This window comes from Populus euphratica, unplaced genomic scaffold, assembly GCF_000495115.2.
Source record: "Populus euphratica unplaced genomic scaffold, PopEup_1.0 scaffold316.1, whole genome shotgun sequence".
Taxonomy (NCBI): Eukaryota; Viridiplantae; Streptophyta; class Magnoliopsida; order Malpighiales; family Salicaceae; genus Populus; species Populus euphratica.
In genome coordinates this window covers 3000-28375 of record NW_011500204.1, presented here as the reverse complement: position 1 = coordinate 28375, position 25376 = coordinate 3000, and the positions used below count along the sequence as shown (strand labels likewise).

Genomic DNA, 25376 nt, shown 5'->3' with positions numbered 1-25376 from the left:
TGTTGCTGTTCCTGTTCCTGTCCGAAGGCTATCAATCAAGTTACCGCCTCCTTTTCTTTTTATATTTTTTCCTGAAAAATATTTTTATATTTTCTCATAAAATATTTTTTAATAATAATAGAAATTATTATAGTGATGTAATGAAATGATAATAATAACAATAAAAATAGTGATGAGATAATCATAATAATGAAATAATGATAGTATTGAAATGATAATAAATAATGATAAGAGATGTAAAAGTAAAATGATCGGTTTAATAATAAAAGAAAAGGTGATGATTGAAATAATTTAATAATTTATCGAGTTATTATTTAGAAAAGATTTTATGAAATTTTATGAGTTAAGGTTTTTTTTAATAAATGAATTAAGTTGAAGAGTAGCTTTAATATATTAAGGTTAATTTTTATAAAAAATATTTTACAGGAAATGAATAAAAAAATCTTCTAGAAAATAGTTGTTGGGAACAAGAAGGAAACATGAGAAAAATATTTTACACAAAACTAAGGGGGACCAGTTTCCCATAACTTCAAGGATTGGTCTGGAAATTAAAAAAAGAAAAAAGTATATTCCTTTTCTTGATTTAATAAGTTTAAATCTTAGACATTTACGAGAACTTTTTAAATACACCTCTTGATATGTGATATGGGAGTGCATTTAAGTCCATGGAGAAAAATAAAACTTGTTTTAATTTACTTGAAAACTAATATAAGAATATATTTTTATGATATAATAAAAAACAATATATCATATGATGTGACCACCACTGACGATGCACCGGAGTTCTGCTGGTCACGAGCATGAGGGCTCACGGATGCTAGCCACTTAACGCACCACTTACCGCGGCCACTAATTTTGAGCAGAAAGAGCACGGAACCATAGGCCCACACATGACAGAGCCATGACAAATGGGTGCCACACTGGCTTTTACAAATCGAAGCCATACAGAGTGCACGGAGTGCGTTTCATTGGGTATAATTCTGTCTGCAAATTCACAGATCAGTATCAGAGACTGCATTGCAGTGTTGCCAGATGGACTTTGCTGCAACCTATAGGAGCTATGCGCGACTTTTAAAATTGTTTGTTTTCATGTTTTAAGATAATTTATTTTTTAAAATTATATTTTTATAATACATTTAAAAAATAAAAAATAACTATTACCTTAATACCAAATAAACTCGTATAACCGTGAGGAAGCTGTCAACATTTTAGAGCTCCATGAGCATGAGAAAGAAAAGTTTCCATTTTAGAGCTTATAATCATTTTAATATTTGTTTTTATGACAAACTGTGATGTTTACACAACTAGCTGCGTGGATAAATAAATATTTAATAATAAAATAAGTTTATTATCAAAATTAATATAATAAAAAATTAAAATTAAGATAAAGATTTATAACATTAAACTTGCGAGATCAGCAAGGATGACATGTTAAATGAAACAAATCAGCTATATAAAAAAATCTTTATCATGTTAATTTAATATTAGGGTATTAAAATTATTTAAAAAATTATTAATTTAAAGTTAGGAAAAATATTAAAAAGCATGTTTCGAACGCAGTAATAAATAGCCCTCGTACTGGACAATACCCCCTAAAAAATCGCTCAATTTCTTTCTCAGTTCTGTACCTCCACGTGACTTTCTGAATATCCCACTCGCTAAAAACCCTGCCAGCTGCCCACCAACACTCGGCCATATGAAGCAACCACAAACATCCTCCACTTCCCACTTCACAATGCCACTAAGCAACCATCTCCTCCACCTCCTCCTCCTCCTCCTCACCACCCTCACCACCTCTCAGCTTGAGCAAACAACCTACCTTCCCCCACTAGACGCAGTTTCCATCCTCTCTTTCAAATCCAAAGCTGACTTAGACAACAAACTCTTCTACACCCTCAACGAACGTTTTGACTACTGTCAATGGCAAGGCATCAAATGTGCTCAAGGCCGTGTTGTCCGTGTTGTCCTTCAAGGTTTCGGTCTGCGTGGGACTTTCCCTCCCTTCCCTCTTTCCCGGCTCGACCAACTTCGTGTCCTTTCTCTCCAAAACAACTCCCTCTCCGGTCCCATCCCTGACCTGTCCCCACTTTTTAACCTAAAATCTCTGTTCTTAAACCATAACTCCTTCTCTGCTTCTTTCCCTCCTTCCATTTTATTGCTCCATAGATTAACAATCCTTGATCTTTCGTACAACAATCTCACTGGACAGCTTCCCGTAAATTTATCTTCTTTGGACCGGTTAAACTCGCTCCAACTCGAGTTTAATCAGTTTAACGGGACACTCCCTTCTTTAGACCTCCGACTTCTTGTTTTCTTTAATGTTTCTGGTAATAACCTTACCGGCCCCATTCCTTTGACCCCTACATTGTCACGCTTTGACACTTCCTCTTTCTCCTTAAATCCTTATCTTTGTGGAGAGATTATTAATAAGGCTTGCAAGCCACGGTCTCCATTTTTTGATTCTTCGGCTTCTCCTACTGCTAGTTCGCCGGCAGGAGTGCCGTTTGGACAAAGCGCTCAAGCTGGAGGTGGGGTTGTAGTATCTATAACTCCTCCTCCTAAGCAGAAGCCTAGTAGAAGTGGTGTTGTTTTGGGATTTACTGTTGGGGTTTCGGTTCTAGTACTGTCTTTGCTGTGCTTTGTTTTAGTTTTGGTCAAGAAACAGAAGCAAGAAAGACATGCTGAAGAAGAGAAAGAACAAGTGGTGACCGGGACGGCTTCTCCGGTCAGAACACCTTCGAACAATCCGGCAATGCAAATTCAAGTTGGAGAAAAGGGTCATGAGATTATAAATACGAAGGCAAAAGAAGGGCTGGTTCAACAAGTTAGGAAAGCGGAGAAGAGTGGGAGTTTAGTGTTTTGTGGAGGGAAAACACAGGTTTATACATTAGAGCAGTTAATGAGGGCATCTGCCGAGTTGCTGGGGAGGGGTACAATTGGAACTACTTATAAAGCTGTTCTTGATAACCAATTGATTGTTACAGTGAAAAGGCTTGATGCTAGTAAGACTGCAATTACTAGTAGTGATGTGTTTGAGAGGCACATGGATGTTGTCGGTGCGCTTAGACACCCAAATTTGGTGCCAATCGCTGCTTATTTTCAAGCTAAAGGAGAAAGGCTTGTTATCTTCGATTATCAGCCCAATGGCAGCCTCTTCAATCTCATTCATGGTATTACTTTGTTTTTGTCCCCTTTCTTTCTTGATGTTTGCCTTGGCAGAACTACATTTCTCTTGTTTCTGTTTCTGACTTCGTCACCTTTTGAGCTAGGACCACATCTCCACTACATGGTTTTTCTTCTTAATTTAAACATTTAAGGTATTTTCGGGCTAGCTTTTAGCACCGATGCTAAATCCTTCTCAGGTCACAGGCAGGCCTTCAGTAACAAGTCTATATCCAAACCGGTACATTCATGAGAAATTATATTTCTCTAGGTCTCGAATATGATGCGAACACTAGAATGATAACGTAGAGAGAGCAAACCAATGACGATTTTGCTGAGATAAAATTCTGGCATTTCAGTTAAATACAATGAACACATGTAAAGGAAAGTTCTACCAAGAGTTCATTTCATTTATAATGGACCTAGCTAAGAGAAATAAATAATCCAGTTGGACCCACCTTAGAGTAGTGTCCTGATGTGTTATGTCACTGTTTGGTAATGTCTGGACGTGTGTACTATTTAGCATTGGATGGCTCATAACCTCTTAAACTGTTGCAGCTTTTTTAGAATTTGGATTCTAATGTTCATGTTCCACTGCCGACAATCACGGTGTTGTTTTCAAAATGAACCAGTTATTTATAAAGAAATGTAGTGGCTTTAATCATGTTGTTGGCTAGACAGCAAGTCAAAGTGAATAGAAGATTTTGTCCTTACAGCTCTGTTGATGTAATGAAACAATCTCAAAGCATGGGTGGTTCCGCAACTGATCAACGTGCAGCTCTGCTGTTAGTGTTTTGAAGTTTAAATCTTAGTCTTTGTTCTTGGTATCCACGTACGATCTTCATAGTAAATGTACGAAGAAAATCATGTTAGGAAGACGCATGATTATCATCTTTTGAGACCATGATGCCATTCTTCATGGTCAACACTCTAGTGACAAAATCAGAATTTGTTGACTGATCTCATGGTTTAACCAAATGATTGGGAGGAATTAATGGTGCTTATCTTTCGACAGGCTCATAATTGTTTAGCATATGAATTAAGCGTAGATAGAAATGTTGAATATATAGCCTGGGTGTAATGGTACCTTCTTTTGGCAGTGTTAGCCATCTTCTAAAAACATCAATTTGATGAACACACCCAAAAGCGTAAGCTACTGCACTCCCAAGCATAAGCATAAGCATAGTGGCTAATGCTTTTCTTAATACAATTTAACTTTCATAAAAGAACAAGTTATTGTTCTGCCTTAATTGATCCTCATCTGTAGATTGCATAGGATGCTTATGTTTTCCCAGTTGTTAGTACTGCATGTATTGCATTGCCATTCTAATTGCATGTTTTCTAGAAATTGTATTTGAAAAACTCTTGTATTAAAACAATTTTGTGATGGTGGCGCTGTCATAACTTTAGCTGAGATTATGAAAGGCCTTTTTTAAAATAAAAATAAAAAAGGGCTGGATTCTATCATTTATTTTTTGGATGCCTGTGATGGATATGCATGGCATGATCACTTTTCGTCAATGTGATTCTCATCTTGCAATCAAATGTCATCAATTTCTTTTATGTTTGAACAGATTTTGTATCCTTTTTCAATCCTTGTTACTGCTATCAAAGAATTTTTTCATACATTGTTTATAACAGAAAATAATTTGTGCAGGTTCAAGATCAACAAGGGCAAAGCCACTTCATTGGACATCGTGCTTGAAGATAGCAGAAGATGTGGCTCAGGGTCTTGCTTACATCCATCAAACGTCAAACCTTGTCCATGGAAACCTGAAATCCGCCAATGTTCTACTTGGAGCTGATTTTGAGGCCTGCATCACAGACTACTGCCTTGCCATGCTTGCAGACACTTCTTCTAGTGAAAATCCTGATTCTGCAGCTTGTAAAGCACCTGAGACTCGCAAGGCTAGCCGTCGAGCCACTTCCAAATCTGATGTCTATGCATTTGGTGTGCTATTACTGGAGCTTTTGACTGGTAAACATCCATCACAACATCCATACCTCGTGCCTGCTGATATGTTGGACTGGGTCAGAACAGTGAGAGATGACGGTAGTGGGGATGACAACCAGCTTGGAATGCTTACTGAAGTTGCTAGTGTCTGTAGCTTGACCTCACCGGAACAGAGGCCGGCAATGTGGCAAGTGTTAAAGATGATACAAGAGATAAAGGACAATGTCATGGTAGAAGATAATGCAGCTGATGGATATTCATAGCTCCTTTCTTTGTTTTCACATAATTGAGAAAGCATAGGAGAATTGAACTCGGGCGATCAGAACTATCCTTTTGGAAGGTATGTACCCCGTTGAAGAATTATAGAATGGAATGATCAATGCAAGCTATATGCGTGAAATGGGAAAATTTTCATTCTCCGGACTTCCCCTGCAGAAGTTGCTGAAACCACCGTTCTCGATGTCACGGATGTGGCATATAGAAATGCTGCTTTTTTTTTTCCCCTCTTTTTTCCCCTTATGGAGTGTTTATGATCATTTTGATTTTTGAGGTTTACTACATGATAACGCAGTACCTGTTTTTCTTGCCAAATCTACCAACGAAGGGTTGAACCAAGTCGATACAAAGTCCCTTTTTAAGATCAATGACCACATATTTTCAAGCAGGAGAGCCCAAAGCACTCTCGATGAATAGCAACATTGAAAGCACCATCTATTGCCAAAGAACAGAAACATACACGGGCATGGATTTGATGAGTGGAGAGATAGGGAATTGGAGATTCCACGAGCAACATGATTTTCATGATATAGAAGTTGAAACTGAGGTGAAGATAACGTTGGTGGAGACGGAGCTGGCTAGCTGCTTTCCCAGCAACCAAGCCATCATACCTGAATTATTTCTCATCAATAAAGATAGCAGCCATGGAGGATTCAACAGTTAACGACTATGCAGCTGGGCTAACTGAAGATGAATCAGTCTCTAGACCAATGCGTTTGGGAATCCTAGGTGACATCCACTCACAACACCTTATCGGAGGTGAGAATACCATAAAGGTCGACCAGACCTCTAATGAATCAACCCTCCATTTTTCTATCCGAACATCACAATAATGCCACCTCATAGTTGGCATCTTTACTGTAAAGGAGTGGTCCTACCTAAACCACAAACCATAACCAAGTAATCAACAGCGTTTGTGATAGCTACAACGGTTTTATCTAATAATTTTGTTGTTGAGAAACTTGTCCCCAGTGCATCCAATGCCCTACAAAGATGCATACAGCATACCCATAGCAGCGCTGCAAAGGCTGTCATTTAGCGAGTTGGCTTTCACCCTACAATGGTTAAGTGGCTCCTTTTGATAGTATCATCTTCGTGAGATGGCCCTGCGGGCTGCATCCTCTACTTTTGAGTACATGATCGGTGATATTTTTCATAAATGGATCCCTTTCAGTTTTCAGAGGCAATGGCCTGCATCTCCAGTTTTTGTCTAGCCAGACCCCACTGGGCCCAGGCTGTAAGAAAAACACTGATCTGATTTGAATAATTCAACTCAAGGCAGTTCCATTTGATTTCCCCGTGCGAAGTATACACGAAAACTGACAATGGAAAGCCTGTGGGACTGATAGAGTGCGGAGAAATAATAGAATACGACGGTCACTTTAGTTACATACAGGGACCATGCATTATGTTTACATGGCAGCCCTTCGGCAATCGCCTCTAATTCAATAACCCTCCATTTCACTTTTGTTTTGGGCTCCAGAATTATATCGCAGTTAACAAAATGTGTCGAAGACTTGAAGCCACGCTAGGATTCCAGAGTGAACAAAGGAACAGGGCTAGCTGCTAGACGGAAAAACTACTCTTCATTTATATCTCTTTAACTAAATCGTAACATGTACAGGCAAACTGGAAACAACCTACAATGAAAGGAAACATTTCCTCTTATTATTTTTTTTAATAGCAATAAACTCAATAGATTAACAGGAAAAATCCACATCCTGAAGCACAGCATCAAAATCTTCTATCATGCACACATGCTCAGTTGCTCAAACCTTCAGCCATTTTCCAAAATTTCAGTTAACCCATCAGCATGAGAAGATGCAGATGTCATGATTTAAGACGGCATCAGTAATTTCCCATTCTCTCTCTATAGTAACATCTTTGCCAATGTACAACAGCCTGTATTGTTGCAAGGAAAATAGATGTCATGCATTCTTGCTGGGAGAATCAAGAATTTAAAGGGTAGTAAAGCTAAACCAGTCACTCAAGATGACAAGGGTTTGATTCATTGGCAGAATGACAACATAATAACAGATCTGTGGAGCCGGTTTAAGCACAGGGCATGCAGAAAGTTACTCAGGAAAAGAGGGCCACAGTCCATATTCAAGGCTCTTGATGCTTTAAATCACCAGAGTAAAAGGATAAAATTAGGACAATCTTTTCCTGCAGAAAGGGCATCATCAGATCTGCTGTCACAATTTATTGGAATCTCAAGTTGTCCACACCGATCTCATGGTAGTTTAAAGATGACAGTTTTATGCAAGTTTAAATCCAAAGTTTAATGATTCTATGATAATTTGGTATTAAGAATAATCTGCCCACTGCAACTCTACCATGGGATTGCACACTGTATAGAACATCATGTTCAAATACTAAAAATTAACAAAATTTTCAATGCACTTGGTATGATCGTAAAAATATATGAAAAGCATGAGCAAGACTTACCTCTACTCGCATGAGTTTCACTCAACCATGAGTCAGATCATATAAGCAAGCAAGATATATGTACAGCATGTGGTGGTCATATCATAGCAACCAGAGCCTGTGAGCGAGGCCTTGACCTCATGATTGTTTCATCACTGTGTTTGATCCACTCTGAGAGCTTCCATGGTTTCTGCCACTTCCATTTGAACTGAAGCAGCCACTGATGATGACTCCTCTTCCATCGCCAGAGTTTTCCAGTTTGCCCTAAAGCTGCCAATTTCTTCATTGACAAATGTCCAACCGGTACTATCTGAACTCGCAGCATAATTGCCTTTATTAATCAGAGAAGAAGCCAAACTCTCAAATACAGCTAGAAGCAGGGGAATTACCTTTCCCATCTGGTCTAGAAATGCCACCGATTCTCTAGCAGGCCCATTAACAATCCCAGGTGTAAATTTTAGTTGCTTTGGCGCTGGAAGCAACATTGGAGACAAATGACCACTCATGTCGTCTGCATAATGCTTCGAAGAACTGTGTGAGCTATCCTGTTGATTTTGATTCACAGGAGTAAGAAAATTACACTTCCTCCCAAAAAATAAAAAAGGAACTAGGGTCCTCATTCATTGGTGCTAGGGTTAGAAGCCAGGAATCAGGAAAGAAATGGTGTTTTCATCACAAATTCCAGAATATTGTTGAATCACAAGTAATAGAAACCCATTTACGATATCACATGAATGGACAATTGAAGCAAAATGTTACACAAGTATTTACAAAATGTTGTTGCCAGGCAAATTCTTCAGCCTATGTTGAGGGGTTAATGGTTCATCTCTTACAAATCTCTATGATTAAAGTTGACCAAAATCTAGGATATTACAATTCATGACTTAGAATTAGAAGAACAAATGCAGCACGTATGATGATGAAAACTATGAAATGTTGAGTAGGCATTCTCACCGAAGCTGATGAGGCAAAGGCAATTGCAACAGCTTGTTCTCTCATCTTTTGCTCCTTCAGAAGTTCCTTCCTCTGGATCTCACTTTGTCTTAGTAAGATCAAAAGATCATTCAATTCATCTTTAATTTCCTTGATTTCCATATCCTTTTCCCACAATCGGCATCTGTTGACAAATGGATGCCTACAATAGTCAGTTCTAACAGACATCCACCAAATTTTATCAAAATAAATAAGCACAATTGACACTGTCATCAGTTAATCCAATTACAGAGGGAAGAAGGTAATTTGGGTAAGTTAAATTGGAAGTACAGAGTCTAAATAATTAATAATCCTAGTAAAACATTTGATCCTTGTCCATGTAAACCACCATCAACCTTCATCTTCTTTTCTTCTCCTGTTTGTTTGATTCACGGAAAATTATGTCAGTGTAAATTGGTAAAGGAGAATGCCCAGGTAAAAGTGAATCTAAAAGTGGCTCTTTTCTACTTCTAATCACTTAGCTTATATAATCTTTTACTTAACTGGGCACAGATTAGCCTTACATTTTCCGTATATCAAACTGACTGAAATTAGAAGTTAGTGAATCAAAACTAACTGAAATTCTTTGGGAAGGTATATCACAACAAAATCTGATTGCCAAAAGAAAAGGTCCATGTCTTCACCGCATTACCTATCATCTGCAGCTGCAGTAAACATATACTGAAGCAGGTTCTTAGCTTCTCCCATTGAACGTATTTGGTTCCAATGTCCACGACCAATAAAGGTACGCTCTCTTTCTCCTGCTTCCGAAAGTTGTGAAGCCATTGTTGCTAGGGCACTTGCAGATACTCTCAGCATGTTCTCCAAAAAAGCAATTCTAGCCATTCTTGCATTTGGTGACATCAATGTCAATCTGGTTGGGTGAAAGAAACAAAAACCTCTAAATTAATCCAATAAAGAAAAGGATACCTGTATTTCCATCTTATTACATCATAAGTGATTTTCTTCATGCATAATCCCAAATACATCCATCAATTGTTTCATGAATCATATTCAGGTTTGAAGCTGGTTGAACAATCATAATTTGCAGGTTACAAATGAGAGCAATTAATTAGAAATATACCTAGCATGTCTATGTCCATTCTTTCCTTCTTGCGGACTACTTCCATTTGGAGAGAGCTGGTTCACTTGTTTCAACAAGGCTAACTCCTCTGCTAGTGCAGCATGTCTGTTGAGTTGTTCTAATTAATAAAATAGAAAGCATGTACAGATGGCAACAAAGAAAGGTGATTTATTGACTACATACTCTTGTTTTTGCTTCTCTTGTTGAAGACGAACTTCATGCACTTTCACCACTACTTCAAGCTCGTGATCAAGCCATCTTCTTAAGGATTTTTCATTGCCCTAAAAATCAAACTCAAATTAACTTATTTCTCATAATGATTTTGCAGGCTAAAATATGATCCAATTCACTGATGGGTCATTTCAATAGGTCAATCTTACTGCTTCATAGTTCTTGTGAGGTAGCTCATAATGTTTTAAAAGACACCGGAAGAAATTGAAATAAGCACACTTCTTATAATGTTTTTAAAAGGCAGACAAAGGCATCCAGCATATGAACCTAATCATGTTAAACATATAATATTTCCAAAACAAACACAGAGAAGGAACATGTTGATTATGACTTAGAGCCTAAACTGAACCCAACCAGTCCATTCAGAGGTTGCTCTGATTTGAACAAAAGATGCTGACTCTATCAACTTATTACACTATAATCAACTGGAGAAGTCTAGATCATTACCTGCCCAGGCGATAAATGTCCATTGGAATTAGCTGTAAGGGACAATAAAACAATCAGTGTATCATAAATTTTAAAGAAACTAATTCAAAGAAGAAATATTTACCTGAACTCTCACGTGGTGAAGACTTGCGGGCTTCCAACAACTCCTTTAGCCTTTTGCTAGCCATTGCCGCCTCCTCTGTCTTCCTTTGAAGAACCTGAAACAAGAGAACACCCATGCAACCTTCCTTAAATATTAATAAAACAAATCAACTACAAAGCCTAGTCAATACTCGGTATTAGTTGCCACACCCCAGCACATGACCTAGTTCAGCCCATAGAACTGCTATAAGAAACAGGCAGTGCACAAACATGAAAAAATATATGGAAAACAGAAGCAACGGTAAGATGTTATTCATGATACTAATGCTTATACTATGCCTTGCCAGACATCCTTACCATTTTCTGACGTTGATGCAGGGCTTCAAGCTTATGCCTCTCATGCTCATTTCTCCTGCCCTCCTTTCTTAGCTGCTTGAGCATAACCAAAATCAAAACCACAGAAAGCTCACATGTATAAAAAAAGAATAAAGCATGACAGAATAAAGCATGACAGAACTTGCCAACACCATGTTTGAAAACGTCAAAGTGATGGGTTAAAAAAATGATCTTGCAACAAAGCATAGCCCAACATTGTTGTTTCTTTTTTTTTCTTCTTTTGGATAGTGAATCACCTGCAGCAATTCCTTCTCTTGACTGGCCTTCCATTGTCGAAATTGTTCTGCTTCTTGTTTTATCTTGTGTTGCAACTGAACCTAAAAATTGAAGAATGCACAAGTTGGACAAATATCGAAAACATAAGATATGATTAAGGTAATCAAAAAATTTGCAAAAGCTGAGTGGAAACCAACCTTTTGAGCCTTGATATATTGTATTTCAGCTTGCAACCTATTCGCTGCTTCATCACTTCTTTGTTTTTGCTTCAAAAGCTCGAAGTGGCTTTCTTGTTTCTTTTTAAGATCTAAAATCTGAATATGTATGATGGAATATAGCTTAAAATCACACAAAAGAGCATGTCATGCCAACAGAATGATGACCAGATGAAGCATAATGTTACCTGTGCCTCAAGTGCTTTTAATTTCTGAGAATGAATATCTTGTGTTTTCTGTGCTTGTCCATCAGAATTGGCAGCAAGGTTCTCAATTTCAACCAATAAATGATCCCTCTCTTGCTGTGTTCATTTTACTTATCATAAGCCATAACATTGAAGCTGAAGTAAACAGCAAATATTCAATCATGTACAATTTACCTGAACAGTTCTTTTCTCTTCCTCGAGTTCCAAAATTTTCTTCCTGAACTGCTGCTTCAGAACTTCAGTGTCAACCCCTCCAAAAAGTTTCATCTCAGACTGCATAAAAAAAGAGTAAACTGAGGCCAAACTCAACATGGTGGACAGATATCAAAAGATTTTCTTTGTGATTTTGATCACTAAAAGTAAGAATTTCTTTTTTCTTTTTTTTTTTTGGGGGGGGGGGTGTTGGGAATGAAGTTTAATCGATAATCAACATTTAAGGTTACTTGTGGGAGTATGACTTCATATGGCAACTAGAATTGGACATGCTTGGCTATTATAAGCTAACATGCTTATACATCAGCATCAAGTTAGTTTGACTAAGAAGATATCAAAAGACTTTCTTTGTGAGTTTAATTGATAATCAACATTTAAGGTTACTTGTGGGAGTATGACTTCATATGGCTACTAGAATTGGACATGCATGGCTGTTATAAGATAACATGCTTATACATCAGCATCAAGTTAGTTTGACTAAGAAGCAACGCAAAAATAGGTTCCTTGTATAAGTTAAAACTAAAAATCAACTAACTTAGAAAATATGCCAGCCTGCAATGTTACATTCCTGTCCACCCAAAAGAAGGTTATTAAATAGTCATAGCAAAAATCTGCATATCCAGTTCTTCAAACAACAAAAAATAGAATAAGTTCCGAAAGCATCACCTTCCTATTTTGTAGAATGTTTCAAATAATCGATATTTTCATAGAAGAAACAGCATGGATAGTTTCAGGAGGCACCAAGAGTTTTATTAGGAGCATTGGCGCTAGAGGGCAACACACACACAAAGATGCTCCAAGAAAACAAAAACGAAATGTAAGCACTCAGACTTTAGAAACTCTAACATCTCCAAACATCAAAGGTTGTAGGTCCCACAAAAGATTAAACCAGCCACAATAAAATGGATGATGTGCAATGGAAAATGGAAATAGAAAGACATGCACCTTTATTTTAAATGCATGGGTGTGTGTGAATATATATTATCTGGATTGAAAGTTTTTATTATTATTTTTTTGGATGAAAAATTAATTTCAATCTAAAGTACTTATTTTCCAATCGTTAAACTAACAAAATCATTTATTATCATCAATGTATGAGATTTATAGAACAAGGCCACAAACAGAACCTCTTTTTGCTCCAAACGTTTGTTCAGCTCATTCAATTCTTTATCCATGGTGCTTTGTACAAGTGTGTGCTCCCATTCTTTTGCTGCTTCATCAATTTCCCCAGAGCTATCACCTGCAGAATGCAGTTGCAATCAAGATGTAAGAGAAGTGGCAAATGGAACACATGACATGCATAATATCACCCTAATAGGTGTGGCAGCTGCTTTGATCTGCTCCCTAAATTATTCTTCTACAACAGGCTGGACAATATTAGTAAACAAGAAATTTACCTGATATTCCTTCATCCATATAATACTCATCAGATGAGTCCATACTCTGAAAGTTCCTCTTAAGTCCATCACTTTTTGCAGAAGTGGCATGCCCCTCCTGAGGTTTAAAACCAAATTGCATTACTATGAATCTAATAATTAAAATTAGATGTCACTACATTAGTGAAAAAAATGTAAATAAAACCATAAGGTACCAATAAGAAAATTTTATTTTGGGGAAAACAAAACCAGAAAGAGAAAAGAGAATAGATAAAAATTAGAATTTCCTTTGACATACATAAGCATCAATTTCACACTTCTCTGTAATAGCACATCGGCTCCGGTATTCATGAAGTTTTCGAGAAAGGTCCTCATTTGTAGCCTCAAGCCAAGCAATCCTTTCCCTGAGAACCTGTTGAAGCAAAGGTTTTAACTCATTAAGCATACCACAACTAAATGCATATATTTCCCTAAAAACAAAATGAACTAGCTTGATCGAATCATGGTTTTAGAAGATTGCATATACCTGTACTTCATCTGAAGCAGCTCTAACCCCACGAGCACAAAGTTCTGCCTGCAAGTACTTTAACTGTTGGCGCATCTGTTGCATCTCATTGGATATTAAATCTCTATTAGCCTGTATAACAAAAGGAGATTCATTGCATCACGATAGGTGGCAGCTGAGACCTGATCAGTTTTACAATCTACAAGATATGTATGGCAGGCCACGAATATTTAAGTGATAGAAGAAACTTACAACTAGCTTATTTTGAATATTGCGTGCACGGTTTGCGTATTTGAGAGTGTTGAGAGTCTCCTCAGCATTGATGTCAGCAGGACTGATGCAAGCTGGAAGAAAGAAAACTTTCAGAAATTGAAGAACAATATAAGTTTCTAATTGCATTATAGATAGCAATATAAATCAAGATATCTTGAAAATATCTGCATCTTGTCACCAAAAGCACTTTTAAAGAAAAATTAAGCATGACTATTGATTACCTATCATAACAGTTTTGCTGTTTCCACCAAGAGAATCCTGCCAAAGAATAATCAGAAATATTAAGGCCCTGTTTATTTGCTAGAAAGTAGTTTATTTTTAAGTGAATTCCGAGAAAATGAATTATTTTCCGATGTTAGGTAGTGTAATAGAAAATAAGTTCGAAAACATTTTTTAGTGTTTGGTTATATCATGAAAAATGAGTTGGAAAATAAATTATTAATGTTTTATTTTTTTCAAGTTTATTAAAATAATAAGGAACAAATCTTACAAATTAAAAGGTTGAATGAGAATGAATGGAATAGAAAAAAATATAATTTAATAATTTATCTCAAATAAAATAAATAATAATCAAAATAATAAAGATCAAATTTAACAAATAAAAAAATTGAAAGATAAAGAAATTAAAATAATAATAATAATAACCATTTCATAAATTATTTTAAATAAAATACGTAACAATAAAAAGAATGAAGACCAAATTTGATAGATAAAAAATTTCAATTAAAAAATGATAAGGGAAAAACAAATAACAATTATAAAAATGAGGACCAAAGTTTAATATAAAAATTAAATTCTAAGGGATGAAATTGAAAAACAAATATTCAAAACAAAATATATATAGCAATCAAAAGTTTTGAGGATCAAATTTGATATAATCAGCAAGTAATATGACATTTCTAAATTTTTCACAACTTTCGGAAAGTGTTTTCCGCCCAAAGTTTTTAGGAAAACACTTTCTTGAAAAGTAAGCCAGATTTTTCTTTGACTGGAAAGTATTTTCCGTTGACCAACTTTCCTAATGACAAGCAAATACAGAAAAGTTTGGAAAAAGGTTTCCAGGAAACCACTTTCCGCCAAACAAACGCCCCCTAAGAGAAATTGAATTGGCAAAAGGAAACTCTTTAACACTTCTCTTGTAAGACCTGGAAGAGATCTTGTTTGTCATTTCTGATGCCAACAAATCCACCACTCTGATATTGTGTTCCATTAAATTTTCAAACCAAAAATGCTGAACCATAATGAACTGATACCTAATGTCTAAAGCCCCAACAACTAAATTTTAACATGCATAACTACACCCATTATTAACCCACTAGTTACCAAATGACTAACTAGTAGTTGGAAAGTTTTCTACACTATGAACAACCGTATGAAACTACATGGTTTGTTAATATCCTCAATCCCTTGTTGTTTGCAGCATAATGCTTAACAGTTGAAACAAAAATAGTAAGTGTAGCCTAACAGAGGTGCACAGCACATGGAGAAACAACAATAACAAACCAAGACAATATTGGCCTCTCCTATACCATGTTCAAGCCTTCAGCCCAAAATTTTAATCATCAGAAACTAGACTTGTATTAAATTTAAGCATCTTACTAGCATTTTTGCAAATACTAATTAGCACATATAGTATTATGGTAGCTGCTATTGTTGTGGTTTGAAAATAGTTATTTTATAAAAAATGTTTTTAGTTGAGGTTAATTTGATATTTATGTATGTTTGGTTAAAATTGTGGTTAAAATTAAGGTTGAACAAAAGGTAGTTTAATGTGTTTGGTTTCTGAAATTGAGGTTATAAAATAATTTTTAAAAAAAATATATTAATATTGATGATTTTTAATTTAAATATTGTAGATTTAACTATTGTTATTATATCATGAAATAAATAATACTTTATATAAAATATTTTTTATTGTTCCATTAAACTATCTACAATTCCATCACGTATGAAATACATTCGACAAGGACTATAGTTTTTTGGGTTTTTTAAACAGGCAACATCAGGTAAAATATAATCAGGAACAAAATTGAAATTGCGATCAAATTTTGTGAATGTTACGTCATCCAACGATCTCTATGTAATTTATGTAATGTCATTGAATAATATTAAACACTAGTTTTTTAAATAAAACACAATTAGAAAATAAAATATAATTTTTATTTTTATTTTACCGGGTCGAACCTAGTTCAATGCTTATTAAGCTTTGAACCGAACTCGGTCCAGCCGGAACAGTAGAGCTTGCTATACTGTTCAGTGAACAGTGTAGCATGCTAACTGCTTTTCTTTTCCCTGTGTTTTGTCCAAAAAACATCGTGGGACCCATGAAAACCAAACAAGTTACATCTATATTTTAAACAAAACGCAGACACAACCTCATTACCAAACGGACTCTTAGTCTTAATGTGTAGCTTTAATGTATACTATGTGCAAAAACGTTTTTCACTATTTAAAACAATTGAGACATCTGAAGCTTAAAATACCAAGTGGAGATTCCCATAAATATCAGACTTTGCATTTGACCACTCAAGAATTACTCAACATCCTTAAAAAAAGAAAAAAAAGTTACTGAGAGCAGCTTTGTAATGTGACCTATCCGAGTGGAACTTGTTGGAAGACAAATGCATAATGAGAATTACCAAGTCCTATGCTTTGTAAGGCAAATGTTTCATTTAATTTGCATTGACCTTTTTAGTTTGTAATAACATAGTAAAATATGCTGATGAGATGTCAGTAACATGGGAAATTCACGTAACAATTGGCTGCATAGATATTAGGAAATTGCATGAATCATGTCAACATTAGCGACACAAATTAGTAACATGAACAAACAGTTTTTTTGGTTAATCTAACCTGTAAGAGTCGGGTCAGTTTACTGTCTCGGTAGGGAACATGCATGCCTTCTTTTCGTTTTTTTTCATCCCCCAAAGCACTGATGACATTACCAAGTGCAAGAAGCCCCTTATTAATGTGAATACCTGCTCGTGTGAACATAATTGATACTTTGTCACAACAACAACCAAGTCTCAATCCCAGACTTGATGAGGTCAGCGGTGTGTGTGTGTGTGTGTGTGTGTGAGAGAGAGAGAGAGAGAGAGAGAGTAGTAGTGAGAGGAAAAGCTAGAGTATGTTAGCTAAAGTTCATTTACCTACCTTCTTTCAAACGAAGACCGTCAGTACCAGTTCTTTTTGCTCGTTCAGATCCAGCTAGATCTACCAAATGGAGCTTTGCACAGAAATACTCTTCACCCATATCCTCATCTGGAGTGTCATTAACAGGAGAAACTGAATGGAGTTTGCGCATCTGTTCTAATGTGATCGTGAATATGGCATGCGAGCGACTTTTATGACATGAAGAAGGGAACGACATGACATTAGACTATGAAAATACATTGCCAAGTTATAATGATGAAATAAGCCTTCATAGCATCTACATTTATAACTTCAATATACCTATCTCTAGCAAAAAGGAGAGAAACCCGTTTTTGCAGCTAAAATGGAACATGGATGGACAAAAAAAATACTAATTATTTTATGAACTCAGCACACAAAGATTACCATATGATTACCAAACTCCTTAAGTGAATTTTCCATCGTTTGCCATATTTTATTTCTTACTATACTTTCTTGATTTTCTGTCAAATACAACTATGGATACTTGAGAAATTTAGTTACCTATTAAATAGATAGGATTTCCCCCAATTGTACAATGAAGTTTCATAGTTAATATCAACTTTCAAATAGCAAAAGTAATTGAAGAGTGTTTCTCAACCAAAAGTTTTAATTGCTTCAATAGGAAGGCATGGAAAGTTAGTCAGAATGAAATCTCAAATTAGGCAGAATGGATCTTTTGATGTTCACAGTTTACCTGGACTGGTTATTCATATTTGTACTTCCTGTTGCCCTACATAATGATCCTTGCTCCAAGCACGCTGCCATTTCTTGCAATGTACTGACAGCTACTTCAGTTGATCCTGCTAGAGTTATAACTCCATTCGATGCTTCACGAATTTGTATTGGAGACTTCCCAGGAACTGCAACTTTCCCAGCATGTCCATTAGCAACCACTGATTTACTCTCAGATGCAGAATCCAGCAAGTCCCTCACTTCTTCCCTTAAGATCTTCAAATTGGAAACCCAATAATTAAATGCTCAACATAGAGGAAATCATGTATTAATGAACATTTAATGACAAAAGAATAGCAACCTATCCATCAGTTGCCAATTTATACACTACATAAAACTGGATTTCTGTCCAAAAGTTCTTCTCAGTGTCCATAGCATTAACACAAGAAAAGATATTTTAACCTACCACATGTTATTCAATATCATTTTAATTTAAAATTTGATTTTCCCCTTTTCATATAATTACATAGTTCTGCAGAGGAAGCTTTGAAGATTAATATCTTTTTACATACCAAACATGATGCATTGAACTAGATAGTTAGCACCATTTATGGTGCACGACTCAGGGCATATCTTTAGGTCCTTAATCATCTGAGACTGACAGTTTCTCTATGAAATACCTACCTCTATGAAGGACACATGCAATTGGAATTCCGTTTGATGCTTCAGTGTTTCAATCTTGTTGAATAATGCACCCATAACTTGAGGAATCAGTCCAGTATGGCAACCATCTTTGAAGCCAGTTCCCATAGTATATGTCTTCCCCGATCCCGTCTGCAGCAGCGTGTGTGTGTGTGTGTGTATCATTATCAATCTCCAATTAGAAAACCCAGCATTCGTGAGAAATCATATGCAAGAGCCGTGACATTGTATAGAAGGTAATATTCAGGGCGGGGTAGGCATTACCTGACCATACGCAAGAACCGTGGCATTGTATCCTTGGAACAATCCATCAACAAGTGGAGCAACACATTGTTCAAACATGGCAGATGGCTCTGCGCCACCATTTCCATAGACATGATCAAATGTAAATGAATGTGTCCCAATTTGTACCTAAGACATCATCAAAACCATCAGCATTCTTACCCCTTGTTTCTTAAAATATCCGAGAATCCAACTTCCTAACAATTGATAAAGAGATAATGCGCGTCCAACAATATAACGAATTATCAACAAAGCCAGAGAAGGAAAAAAAAACAATAAACAGAAAAAGAAAATGACATGCAGTACAGGTACGGTAATAAGGTAAGTAGTAGTAAGCAGATTCAGGTCATCAAAAATCAAGAAAGAAGCCAAGAAACTCAACAAAGACTAGATTAAATTCTTAATTCAGCTCATACAACAACAAGAGAGAGAGAGAGAGTGGGGAACTAGAGAACTACATAGACACCTGAGGTAGTCGAGGAACAACAGAAACACAATCTTTACAACCTTGAAGACGCTCGTCGGCAATAAGGGGTCGTATATGAAGCGCAACCTTAACACTACAAATCTCCGATGACGGTGTCATTTCCATAAGCAGTTAAGAAGAAGAAGAGAGAGGAACGAGGAGGTAAATACTTTCCTTGGAAGATAGATTAGTTAGAGAGAAATTAGGGCGAGGAAAGTGATAGAGCAGCAACGAAGACAAGAGGAAGGCGGGGTTGGGATATTTGTTCTGATGGGGTAATCACTGTTAAACTCAATTTATAACATTCATCAATTTTTCTTCCCTCTTCTGCTTGTTGTGTGAGCAAATTGTTGCAGCTTCATTTTCCTCACTGCTCCTGAGCCGCAGACAGACAAATTATTATATTACTACTGGTAAAAGCAGGAGCAGTGAGTCGGAGTGAGTTGGAGCGAGAGAGCGACTACAACAGCTTACTTCGACCAATCAAGGTTACCCCACCCCCTCTGGCTGTCTGTATCCTAGACTGGTACTCGAAGAAGAGGACCGCCCTTCTTTTCTTTTCTTTTTTTTTTTTTTTTGTGCTCTCTATTTTTTCATTCCCAAATTGCCCTTTTAATAAAAATTCTTATTAAATCTATCTGGATACCTCAAACAGATATGGAAAATATAATTTTTAAATCGTATAGATAATGATTTAGTCTCGGGAGATAAACTTAATAATTTAAAAATAATACAGGAGTTTTTGGTATGACTGCTGTGCAGGGTATTTTTTTTTTAAAAAATTATTGTTATTTAATTATCAAGAAATATTAAAAAATATAAATTAAATTAAAAATACATTTAAAAAGCACTTAAACATCACGCTAAGCAAGAGACCTGCACTAGTCTTTAAGTATATATTTTTATATAGTAAAGGGAGGCTTGAAGAGCCGAAAGCAACGGCCAGGATCAAAACCAAAACGTAAGACGAAGGAACAAACAGCTTTCTGGGGCCTCCGTCACGTGCTAATAACTTCACCGAGCCTTATAGCTGGCTGGATCCACTAATCCCACTTTTGTGACATTTGCTTACATTTCTCACTGCCAGCTGTTTTTTTTTCTTCGTTTTGGCTGGCAAATGGAAATGAGAGTTAAAAAGTAACTTTTTGAGCTTGGCTGGTTTATTCCTTTCTTCCCGGGGGATCCAAATGGAAAGCTACGAGAAAAAAATTATTTTTAAAAAAATTTTAATGAAGAAAAATTATTTTTTAATATTCAAAAGCATTAAAATACATTATTTAAATATCAATTCTTCCATCTCTACATCTTTTCTCAATGCTTTTATAAAAACAATCAAAAATATTAATATTAAATATATTAAAATAAAAATAGATTGTTAAAATAGATTTTTTTTTTAATTGTAGTGCATGTAAAAAAATCATATTTATGTTATTTAAAAAATTGTTTCAATAATTTAGTTTTTCTAAATGGTTTTTGTTATTAAAAATGCTCTTAATTATCCCAACACATGATTTTTTTTAGTTTCTTTTATAAAAAAATATTTTTCATATATATTTAAATGAGTTTAATAAAAATAAATAAATTATAACCTCAATACTTGAACATAAAAATTAAAGAAAATGAACAAACCTTTTTAATCACCATTCATCCATCACAGAGAACAATACTAACACATAACACATGATTAAAAAAAATAATTTAATCAAATCATATAAACCCGAAAGAATGTTTTTCTTGTAAATTTTATTCTTTTCAAATGAGGTTACACTTATGAGAAGAAATGTAATGTCAATTTCTATGTGATCATTTATATATTGCTTGATTAATTTTAGAGAGTATTTAGAAGTGTGATAACAATTGTTTTTTAAAGTATTTTTTGCTCAAAAATATATTAAAATAATGTTTTTTTATTTTTAAAAATTATTTTTGACATCAATACATTAAAATAATTTAAAAATATAAAAAAAATTAATTTAAAGTAAAGAAAAAAATTAAAAATAATTTTTTAAAAAAACTCCTTTAAAATGCAAAATCAAGTTGATTGATGTGGTACAATATAAGTTAAGCAAACTTCCAGATAGAACAATTACTTGCAACTTGTTTGACTATAAGAAATGTTAGGAGAGAAATTGCTTAAATCTCAACCTTGAAGTTTCCTTTTCTTCACCCAATTCTGAATTCTTGGACTTTAATTCGACCGTTAGCTTGGATGCTAGCCAAGGAACCATAAGAAGGCCCCCACTCGTAAATATGATTTCAAACAGTACCCATCTTGACTTAATTACATGGTTAGTTCTTATGATCTTAGTTTTGTTAGTGTTTGTTATGTTTGGTCTGCACCACAACATCAAAATCAACCTCATCTTGTCCTAAAACGATCATGATTAGGATTTAAGGGAGGAGGCTAATCGGCACAAAACGACAAATGGTGTGCTTTCTAAAGAGTTCGGTGGTCAGATTTTGTTAATGATGGTGGATTGACTGACTTCCATTTTGATGGACTGAGAGGTCCACCGAATTCTTTCCTTAATTGGAAGGCAACATCGACATAATTGATGCCGTTCAATTCTCCTACTTGAGATCCTTTGAAATTGAAACAGCAGCCATGGTCTATACTAGATTATTATCCTGCATTTTTTCAAACATAAGAAAAAATATTCATGTCACGAGATAATTTTATTAAATTTAATTTAATGAATTAACTTAAAATCTATTTACTTAATTTTTATTAATTTTATATTTAAAATTAATTCATTTAAAAATTACCTATCAAACTTAAAAGATTCAAAAACAACATGGCTCGTTAATAAAACAAACAAAAAAATAACATTGTTTGACTTTTAAAAAAATTCAAGTGATATTCGGATTTAAAAACTTTAAGATGAATTAAAAGAATTTGTATAATAAAAAATATTATTTTAATATATTTATTATAATTTACAGTAAAATAATTTATCTAATCTTTAAAAATATATTAAAACATACACATTGGGATGAAATAATATATTTACATTTTTTTACATAGTATGATCACGTATATGACCTTAAAAAAAAATAAAAGAGAAGAAAAGGCTAACATTTGATGGGTATTTTGAATTTTCATATTTTTTTCACAGTGTAATTATCAAATAGTCCTTGATGTCAAATTTTTTTTCTTAGGACAAGGGGTATTTTCAGTTTTTCAAACCACGGTATTTTTGCAATTATCACGCAAGGTCAAGGTCCTTTAGTCTTTGTAACATGTTTATACAATTTAATTATCGAATAACTTTTGGAATCAACTTTTTCTTGCCTAAGGTCAAGGGTATGTTTAGTTTTTTAACCTTGATTTTTTTTGAAATTATCATATAGGTCAGGGGTGTTTTAGTTTTTTTATAATTTAAAAAAAATATTGGTGCGTGCAGAGCACACGCTAGCAAGTGAAAGGTGCTAGTGCCTTTTGAGCAGCTTGTGATGCGCCTCCTGGTGGCCATTACTGGTATTCAACAACGGCATTTGAAGCGTTGTGCTACCCTCCACCTAGTGGGTCAGTGCATGTCAGCATTCCTGATATGGCAAAACTTTGGTAAAAATTTTTTTTTCTCTTCTTTTTTCTCTCTCCTTCACCTCAAAAAATGTGTTGGCTTTGCAAAGTTACAAAGTAGTTTTCAATCTTTTAATTGTATTGAATTTGATTTATTTATTTTTCAATTTCATTCATTAGCATTTGATTTTTTATATTTTTTATCAAATTTAATCCTCATTCTTTGATTTTTATTTATTTTTCTTTTAATATTTTTCTAATTGGAATTTATTTTTTGATTTAATCCCTAATCATTTGATTTTAATTTTTTTTTGTTAAATTCAATCCTTATTTTTATTATTGTAATTCCTTTTATTTTTAGTTTTCTTATTTATTGATTTTGTTTGGCAATTTAATTACTCTTTGTTTAATTACTCATTGTATTTTCATTTTTATATTTGATGCTTATTTTCTTATCATATTTTTAAAATCCACCCAGAGAGTCGACCACCGTCATGACCTCAGTCACGAGTTAGGTTGAGTGATCGGGGTTACCAGGGTCAATCAGGTTTTTTATTGTGCAGGAAGTAAAAATGATATTATTTTGATAAAAAATAATAGAAAAAAATATGTGTTGACATGATTTTCCCCTAACTAATCACTTGATTTTTTATCGAGCTAAAAAGTTAAAAAGTTGTATCATTTTGATAAAAAAAAAAATGGAGAAAAAAATCAATTATGATCCTCTTTCTTTTGATTGTTCTTTTTTTGTTTTGGATTTTTTTTAGATTGTTTTTTGTCATCCATTTTCATTTGATTTTATTTTGTTTTTATATCAAATATGGTACTCATTCTCTTTATTGTTTTTTTTTTTATTTCCTTGGTTTGCTTTTTTCTTTTAATTTTGTCCCTCTTCATTTTATTTAATTTCTTCTTTTTTTCTAGATTTAGTCCTCTTTTTTGTAATTTTTCTAGATTTAGATTTATGGTTAAGAATTTTGCTCAAGGTTTTTTATTATTTTTTATATGGTCATCTTGGTCTTATGATTAAAGTTGTTGATTTTGAAAATTAAAAAAATTAAAAAACCCCACGGCATATTAAGGGAAAAAAATAAAACTAGTAAATGACAAAGGAAAATGTTATTTCCAAGTATCATCGATAATAATCTTTTTATTTTCTAGACACATCCCAATTGCTTAATACTTTCATGTATGTAGTAATGCCCTGCACGAGGACATGCTGCTTTTTAGGAATTCAAGAGTGTGTTTTACAGTGGTCGAGATAGTATTGCTCGGTAATTAATCATGCTTTTTTCTTAAACAATACTATGATTTCGAGGGATGGAGATTGCTGCTTGACACGATTAAAAGATTGATGTCTTTTCCCAAGCGCAGGAGTGTCGAAGTAATAAATAACCCGGTAAGACCGAGGTCGAACCATAGGGAGGTTAATTGTACAAATTATAAATAACAATAATACAACAACAATAACAATAATAATAGTAATAACAACAATAACAATAATTACAATAATAGTAGTAGTAGTAGTAATAGTAGTAGTAGTAGTAATAATAGTAGTAGTAGTAGTAGTAGTAATAATAATAATAATAATAATAGAAGAAGAAGAAGAAGAAAAAGAAGAAGTTGATGAGAACTTTGAGATGGAAAGATTAACGTAAGTATTAAACAATGATAATAACAAATGTCAAGGTTAGAGGTTCCACTAATGGTATGTCAAACAAGTATAGTATAAACTCTTATTATTCAATTGGAAACCACACACAAATGAGGTTCTAATCAGATTATAGATTGTTAACATGATTACATTAGTCATCTTATTCGATTAATGCTAGTACTTGTAAATCTCATCAAGCATTCATGATTATAACTTATGTTAACAACAAATCAAGTTCCTTTCATAGCTTAGGTGGCGGTTATACCATACAGTATGTGCTATGAAAGTGTCAAGCATTTGTTGTACCAAGTGTTATACAACATAAATCAATATTAGTCATTTAACAAGCAAAGTATTAAAGAGTGAACAAGATACCAAATATAAAACATGTTAGTATCAAATATTAAAGTCCATATGAAGTTTACATTATACTTATTCTTACCCCATTAGTGTAACCTTTTTCACCTTGACATAATAAACTTAGCTAGACATAATGAAAGAAAGAAAAATAAATAAACATAAAAAGAACATAAAAAGATAAGAGTTAACAAAGCAAAGGAAAGGAATTGAAAGGCATAAACTTGATATTAAGGAAAGCAAAGTATAAACATTACAAAAAATACAAAGAGAGAAAGCAAGAGCATGATCTTGATCTGGACACCAAGATGCCTAAATACATGGCAAATGCCTCCATTTATAGGCCAAAATTGGGAACTATTGATTTGATGACTAATTGATGAGTGGGTGACCAACTCTTGACTTGGTGACAATCCTTATCTTCTCTTGTATGCCCAAAACGTCATTGATAACGTCAAAATTGGAGCCACTTGAAACATAAAAGTTGTAGGAAAATGTCTCAGCTTTCTTGT

General features: G+C 34.4%; 2 protein-coding genes across 5 annotated transcripts in view; one reads left to right on the top strand and one right to left on the bottom strand.

The window, feature by feature from the left end:
- Positions 1 to 1573: 1573 nt before the first annotated feature.
- Positions 1574 to 5954, top strand: LOC105111970 (probable inactive receptor kinase At5g67200). The gene is made up of 2 exons (XM_011007499.1): positions 1574 to 3170; positions 4820 to 5954. Exons 1-2 carry the CDS (start codon positions 1697 to 1699, stop codon positions 5377 to 5379), a joined length of 2034 nt encoding a protein of 677 aa, XP_011005801.1. The 5' UTR covers positions 1574 to 1696; the 3' UTR covers positions 5380 to 5954.
- A 1002-nt stretch (positions 5955 to 6956) lies between these two features.
- The window catches only part of LOC105111969 (chromosome-associated kinesin KIF4A-like), a 19931-nt gene continuing 1511 nt past the window's right edge, over positions 6957 to 25376 (bottom strand). Inside the window, exons 2-28 of one of the 4 annotated variants that reach the window (XR_839683.1) lie at positions 20083 to 20084; positions 19331 to 19848; positions 18847 to 18993; positions 18565 to 18714; positions 17903 to 18156; positions 17188 to 17375; positions 16888 to 17012; positions 14256 to 14292; positions 14014 to 14105; positions 13783 to 13893; positions 13555 to 13668; positions 13278 to 13374; positions 13008 to 13120; positions 11842 to 11940; positions 11650 to 11763; positions 11444 to 11560; positions 11267 to 11347; positions 10992 to 11063; positions 10657 to 10750; positions 10554 to 10585; positions 10059 to 10156; positions 9876 to 9980; positions 9444 to 9665; positions 8774 to 8936; positions 8209 to 8364; positions 7841 to 8129; positions 6957 to 7294 (exon numbers count right to left, since the gene is read on the bottom strand). Coding sequence is in view for 2 of the 4 variants with exons in the window: in XM_011007496.1 (XP_011005798.1) it covers positions 7917 to 8129; positions 8209 to 8364; positions 8774 to 8936; positions 9444 to 9665; positions 9876 to 9980; positions 10059 to 10156; positions 10554 to 10585; positions 10657 to 10750; positions 10992 to 11063; positions 11267 to 11347; positions 11444 to 11560; positions 11650 to 11763; positions 11842 to 11940; positions 13008 to 13120; positions 13278 to 13374; positions 13555 to 13668; positions 13783 to 13893; positions 14014 to 14105; positions 14256 to 14292; positions 16888 to 17012; positions 17188 to 17375; positions 17903 to 18156; positions 18565 to 18714; positions 18847 to 18993; positions 19331 to 19456 (3120 nt within the window). In the remaining 2 variants the exon portion in view is untranslated. Of the gene's footprint in view, positions 7312 to 7840; positions 8133 to 8208; positions 8365 to 8773; positions 8937 to 9443; positions 9666 to 9875; positions 9981 to 10058; positions 10157 to 10553; positions 10586 to 10656; positions 10751 to 10991; positions 11064 to 11266; positions 11348 to 11443; positions 11561 to 11649; positions 11764 to 11841; positions 11941 to 13007; positions 13121 to 13277; positions 13375 to 13554; positions 13669 to 13782; positions 13894 to 14013; positions 14106 to 14255; positions 14293 to 16887; positions 17013 to 17187; positions 17376 to 17902; positions 18157 to 18564; positions 18715 to 18846; positions 18994 to 19330; positions 19849 to 20082; positions 20085 to 25376 lie in introns of those variants that run through there. The other 3 variants (XM_011007496.1, XM_011007497.1, XR_839684.1) reach the window with 3 other exon arrangements.